Genomic DNA, 6,802 nt, shown 5'->3' with positions numbered 1-6,802 from the left:
CTAAGTTGAGTTATATCATCTTAACTTGATTTGTTTAGTACATAAGCTTTAAAATGATGTCTAAGTTTGTTTAGTTAATTGAATGAACAGAAATAAGGTCTTATTGATCGAAACAGTTAATCATACGCAAGAAATAACTTTAAAACTCAAAACCTACAATTGATTCACAAAATGAAATAAGTGACAATAATATAATAATTTGCAAAATAAGCTGTTACATCTTTTTAAAAAAAATTAGCATACAAAATTTGTATTCTAATCAAACAATATATAAATATTTCAAAATTCCTGGCATTAATAAAGTGTTTTTCCTCCATATTATTTGTTGTTTGTTATTTTTTTTATCCTACTTTTGAGGTTATCCCTCCTTATATCACCAAAAAAAATTCTTAAATTTTACTGACATTATTTCTTACATTATCTTTGTTTATGTTATTTAAAATAACATAAATTTTTACATAGTCAGACATTTATTGAAATCAGATATTATAACCTTACACAACAAGTATTATATTCTCAAACTATTCTATTTAGCAAACTTAACAAAACCTCTACAAGTACAAGGAATATTTTTTTTAGCAGTAGACTAAAAAGCCATGAACGGTTAAAAGTATTAAAACTCCTAATTTCAAAAATCAAAATGATAGCATTCGGACATGCAACGTATGTAAGATTGCCTATATGTCTAGACTTGAATGTTTCAAAGAAGAGCAGTCTCTTCCATCGGATGCAGAAGAAGACATGACGATGCTTTTTTTAATGACTGGGAAAAGAAAGAAAGAAAGAGAAAAAGCAAAGGGTAATTAATTAATTGCAATGTTCATCATCCTCAAACATGTCCATGTGACCAACCAACCTCCCAAATAATGGACCTCCATATCTGGCCGCTGCTCCTGCCTCTCCCACCCCCTTACTCGGTACTAACACAAAAATTAATATATTTTAGATTGCATATTTGAATTTGAGTAAAGAAAAGGCTGCTACAGCTGTTATAAACCATTTTTAAATGAAGTATGTTATCCGTGATTTGTATCAGATTCTTAGCTCCTCTGAATTCGCTGAAGAAGCAGACAAAAGTAAGATGAAATGGGCACTCTCAGTCTCTTTCAAGTTTCAACCCCAGTCGGCGCTCTGCTCTGATTTATTATTTCTCAGAGAAGGCCCATGCCTTGGAGCATCATCTTCTTTTTATGTTTCCTGTGGATTCTTAGCCCCACAGGTAAGGGAAATTTTTGTCGATTCATTGTACTCTGCACTGTCATCTTTATCTTTCCGTTTGCCGACTTTTTCATGTGATTCTTCTTTGTTTGGATCTGCAGATGGATTGATTAGGAGAAAGTTGCTTGTGGGTTTTGTAGTTACTATGTATTTTCAGCAATGATGCTGTTAAACAAGAAAAAAATTAATGAAATATCCAGATGGGTTTGATGAAGGTTAGACGTTATTTCTCATAGACCATGCGTGCCTGTCCGCAAGTTGTTTTTAGACATGCCGAGGGATGAGTGGTGTTAACTGACTTTGTTGTGAGGCTTTGTGAAAGGAAATCATGTGGGTGATGTGTTTCATACTTGTACTTTCCTTGAATGCTTGTAGCTTCAAGCATCTCTCTATTTGGGGAGGAAAAAAATCCGAAAGTCCTAGTTTCTGGAGGGAGTTGAAAAAGTGAAATGTCCGAGGCATGGGGGTCTTAGGCACAATTTTTCTTATGATAATCTGTGTGTTTGTTACAGCTGGAGAAGCAGCTGACGCAAACTCTTTCCTGATAAATTGTGGTTCAAATTCTACTGTTGATGTAGATGGTAGGAAATGGGTTGGTGATCTGGCCCCTGCCAACAATCTCACCATTAGGTCTCCCGGGGTTGCCGCCTCCACCACCGCACTGAGCGGAGATTCAATCTTTGCACCACTTTATAGCACAGCCCAGTTCTTCACTGATAGTATGAATTACACATTTGAAGGGGTCCAAGGGAACTATTTTCTTAGGCTTCATTTTTATCCATTCCGCTTTGAGGACCTCAATGCAAATGAATCCTCCTTTGAGGTGGTGGCAAATGGTCTGAAACTGGTGTCGGAGTTCAATGTTCCCAGAGAGATTTCACGCAAGAATTTGTACTTTAATAGTTCAGGAAGCAATGCTACTTTGTCCTCCTTAGTAAAAGAGTATTTCCTCACCATCAATTTGGGAGTTCTTGTGATCGACTTCCTGGCAACCAACACCAAGGGGTCTTTTGGGTTCATAAATGCGATAGAACTCGTTCCCGTTGCTGATTCCCTCTTTGTAGACACTGTGACTAAGGTGGGAGGAAATGGTGCCAGCAGTGTTCTTAATTTGAGTGGGCTGGGAATTGAAACTATGCATAGATTGAATGTTGGGGGTCCTAAGGTAGAAGCCAGTCAAGATGTAGATGTTTGGAGGATGTGGGAAGTGGATTCGGGCTACATGTTCAGAGCAGATACTGGGTCTGAAATGCATAACACTTCTAATATTACCTATTCTTCCTTAAACGACACCTCAGCAGCTCCTCTTCTTGTGTATGAAACAGCAAGAATTATGTCCAACGCCCAAGTCCTCGATAAGAGGTTCAACATGTCGTGGAGACTTGAAGTGGATCCTAATTTTGATTATTTAATCAGATTACATTTCTGTGAGCTGGTTTATGAAAAGGCAAACCAGAGGAGCTTCAGAATCTACATAAATAATCGGACTGCAGCAGAAAATTTTGATGTCTTTGTAAAAGCTGGAGGGATGAACAAAGCATGTCACCAGGATTATGTTGATGTGGTGTCTTCAAAAATTAATACCATTTGGATTCAGTTAGGTCCTGACACAACAGCTGGTGTTTCAGATGCTCTCTTGAATGGTCTCGAGATTTTCAAGCTGAGCCGTAATGGAAATCTTGCCTATGTATCACGGAGATTTGATTCAAATGGGAGTCTAAGAAGAAGTAAAACTTCAAAAGCTTGGAGTCTTTGGGTTGGGATTGGAGTGGGTGTTTCTGTTCTAATTCTTGCAGTTTTATTTTTTTACTGCAAAAACTTGAGAAAGGAATCTAGTAATAACAAAAACTATTCTCCTAGATGGCTGTTCCTTCTTGAGCCCATTCTGAATACTACTGCTAATGCTAAGGGATTGGCAGGAAATCAGAACTCAACTGGGTCTACGGCCTCTACCAGAATTGGCAAACGGTTTACATTAGCAGAGATTCGAGCAGCAACAAATAATTTTGATGAAAAATTAGTTATTGGAGCAGGAGGCTTTGGTAAGGTGTACAAAGGGGAGATTGATGAGGGCACTTTTGCGGCAATTAAACGTGCCCACCCACAATCCGAGCAAGGCCTAGCAGAATTCGAGACGGAGATTGAAATGCTTTCAAAGCTCAGACATAGGCATCTGGTTTCCATGATTGGATTCTGTGAAGAACAGAATGAGATGATCTTGGTTTATGAGTACATGGCAAACGGGACGCTTAGGAACCATCTCTTTGGGAGCGATTTGCGACCGTTAACTTGGAAGCAGCGATTAGAAGTATGTATTGGCGCTGCCCGGGGGCTTCACTACCTTCATACTGGAGCAGAGAGGGGCATCATTCACAGGGATGTTAAGACAACCAATATATTGTTGGATGAGAATTTCATAGCAAAAATGGCAGATTTTGGGTTGTCCAAAACTGGTCCTGCTTTAGAACAAACCCATGTTAGCACTGCAGTGAAAGGAAGCTTTGGATATCTTGACCCAGAATACTTCCGGCGGCAACAATTGACGCAGAAATCAGATGTTTACTCTTTCGGTGTAGTGTTGTTTGAAGTTGTTTGCGCACGGGCTGTTATAAATCCAACCTTGCCGAAAGATCAGATCAATCTTGCAGAATGGGCAATGCGATGGCAACAAAAAGGATCTCTTGAAACCATTATTGATTCACGTATTAAGGGGAATTATTGTCCCGAATCAGTGAAGAAATTTGGGGAGATCGCTGAAAAATGTCTTGCCGATGAGGGGAAGAACCGGCCGACAATGGGAGAAGTGTTGTGGCACTTGGAGTATGTCTTGCAAGTTCATGAAGCTTGGCTGCATGCTGACACAGAAGAGAGCTCTTTTTTGAGTAGTCAGATTTTGGAGGATTGCAAAGCAAGGGAATCTGAGGGGCATGAACCTGCAAGTTTTCATGAAGCGACTGATACAAACCTCAAAATAAAGAAGAATGAATCCGCTACAACTTAAATAAATGCCCAACTCCAAAATAAGTAATGCAGATCGGTGAATTACATGGTTTCTATTGGCCATACTTTAAAAAAGGAAATGTCCTCGTACAATGCAATTAGCAAGCTATGAAGGAATCATGGGAGTCTCCAATATCATATATTCGTTTGTTTACATAATTAGCAAGCTACTTGTTTCTGGCCCTGCCCTTTGGAGGGCTAATCTGTATTCCCTTAATTCTTGTATTTGTTTTTTCATGTTTCAGAGCAATTGCTCGTAATAGATAGATACTTCGTTTTCATAATTGTTGTGACTATAATTTGAAAGTTAACAGAGACAGCAGAACAAAACAAAATGAAGTAAAATAAGAGCACAATAAATTTACGCAGTATAGTAGTGTGCTTACGTTGGAAAATGTACGCATAAATGTTCCAAGGCACACAAAATCACGTTTTGCCTTGCCTCCACCGCATAGCGTTCTAAAGATTCTACTGTTCATTATCTCCCAGCTAATACTCTTGCTAACAATCTGATTGTCTTACTTCAGTGGCAAATTTGTACTTGTAGTATATAAATTTTTAAAAGCAATTTAAGAAGAAATGGATGCAATGGGAGGGTGCAGGACGAGAGGAAGAAGAAAAGAAAAGTTTCTAATTTGCTTGTGATGGTTGTGTCTCTATAAATTTGAATTTGACGTTTATTTCATGTAGAGTCATGTCTCTATAAGTTAAACTTTAACTTGTAACCATCAACTAACATATTTAAATTTTGAATCATCCATATAAATCATAATCAACTACCATAATAATTGAGGTATAGCCCAAAATAATATGCATTTTAAGGCTCAACCCCGACACTTGCACTGACACGACGTAAATGAGCAAAGTCTTTAAGAGTTGCCCGCTGATGCACAGTGAAGCTTGTTCTTATGTGACCCAAGTAACTATCCATGAATATGCCCATGAGTTAAAAGATATGATTGACACACTCATAAACACATCCTCCTTTTCCTAATTTTTCAATGTAGCACAACTTTTCATATATATATATATAGTGGTGTATATTGTGTCTCAATAAAAAGACCCAATACATTAGTATGATGTTGAAATATTTTCTAAAATATACGATTTTATGGGTGGATTTTTAAAGTTTTTTTTTGATGAATTTTTTAAAACATTTATAGTTATGTGGGTTTGTCCCACATTGGAAAAAGTGGAAAACAAAAGGTCTTTAATAAATGACAAGGTGGAATAATTTTTTAAAATTAGTTAAGAGAAAGTGTTAGTGTGTACTCTAGTGAAGCACCGTTCGCACACACACGCGTGGGCTATGGGGCGCTAATGGCACACAAGCACTTAACACTTTGCATGCTAGTAGTGCATATTTTTATATAGATTAAGTCAGACAACTGATGATAAGTCATCAAGCAAATGGGGTGCTTCCAGATGACTGATGCACGATAAACAGCGCTGAAAGGATGACTCCTTTCGCAACAAATGCAACCTTTCGGAAAAGGCATGATTTTGTCTATATAAAGACAAGTTTACTCCACAAAATAGATTAAGAAAATTCATCATTCTCTTATTCTCTTTCTCTCTAATCCTTCCACAAATTACATCATTTTCAAATCTAAATTCTATTTTCTGCAGAGATAGAATACCAGAAAATTTATTTTGATAACTTTAAGGGTGTTAGTGATCAGTTTTCATTTGTGTATAATGCAATATGAACTTCATTGTACCCTAGAAACGTATTTGCTGACTCAATACACGCCAATCTGGTGGGAGCAAATAACGTTTTAAAGAAAACGACATTATAACATGCCCTGAAACATTTTCGATACTACAACATTTTCCTCATCCTATTCTTACAATCTTAAAACGTTATTTTGCGAAATGGCTGGTTTTTCAACTTTAAGGGAGTTCGCTACAGATTTTGTCAAACTTGAACGGTTCAATGGAAGCAATTTTAGGCGCTCACAAAAAAAAAAATGCACTTCATTCTTGCAGGTCTCAAAGTTGTGTATGTTCTGACCACCCCCAAACCTGCTGTGAATAAGAATGAAACCTTGGCTGAAGGAGGCACAAGGCTTAAATGGGAACAAGATGATTTGTAATAACCCGAAGAATTTTTCAGCATCTTGTCGACGAGGGTACAAGAGGGCCTCGTCGACGAAGACAAGTTTCGCCAACGAGAAGATTTCGAGAGAGGATTTTGGGAAAATCCGAAATTCATCAACGAAGGTGCAGGTTCATCGATAAACTTTATACAAGACTCGTCGATGAGATGACGTGTCTCGTCGACGAATCCAGCCCTATAAATAGCTGAAACTCATATTTTTAATCAGATTTTCTGCTCAAAACCCTCCTCTCTCTCTCTCTCTCTCTCTCTCTCTCTCTCTCTCTCTCTCTCTCTCTCTCTCTCTCTCTCCTACGACCCCCCTCCCCTTCTCTCTTTGATTCTAGCCCCATTTTTCTCCGAATTGACGATCTGAAGCCGCCATGACACTCCTGGCAAAGTTCTCTGCAAGTCTACCGGAGCAAATCGTGGGAAAAGTTGATTTGAAATTCATCCCAAATCCAGGGTAAGGTATTTTATTTAGAT

General features: G+C 38.0%; 1 protein-coding gene across 2 annotated transcripts; it reads left to right on the top strand.

Annotated features, from left to right (window-relative positions):
- The first annotated feature begins 708 nt into the window (after positions 1-708).
- LOC131160342 (probable receptor-like protein kinase At1g30570) lies at positions 709-4,502 on the top strand. 2 transcript variants are annotated; one of them, XM_058115947.1, is made up of 3 exons: positions 709-917; positions 1,037-1,219; positions 1,797-4,502. In XM_058115947.1, exons 2-3 carry the CDS (start codon positions 1,165-1,167, stop codon positions 4,217-4,219), a joined length of 2,478 nt encoding a protein of 825 aa, XP_057971930.1. In that variant the 5' UTR covers positions 709-917; positions 1,037-1,164; the 3' UTR covers positions 4,220-4,502. The 2 variants fall into 2 exon arrangements, with proteins under 2 accessions (XP_057971930.1, XP_057971928.1); XM_058115945.1 differs by having other exon boundaries at positions 713-917; positions 1,037-4,502.
- Positions 4,503-6,802: the final 2,300 nt, after the last annotated feature.

This window comes from Malania oleifera, chromosome 7 (genome assembly GCF_029873635.1).
Source record: "Malania oleifera isolate guangnan ecotype guangnan chromosome 7, ASM2987363v1, whole genome shotgun sequence".
Taxonomy (NCBI): domain Eukaryota; kingdom Viridiplantae; phylum Streptophyta; class Magnoliopsida; order Santalales; family Ximeniaceae; genus Malania; species Malania oleifera.
This window is presented reverse-complemented; position numbering and strand designations above follow the sequence as displayed.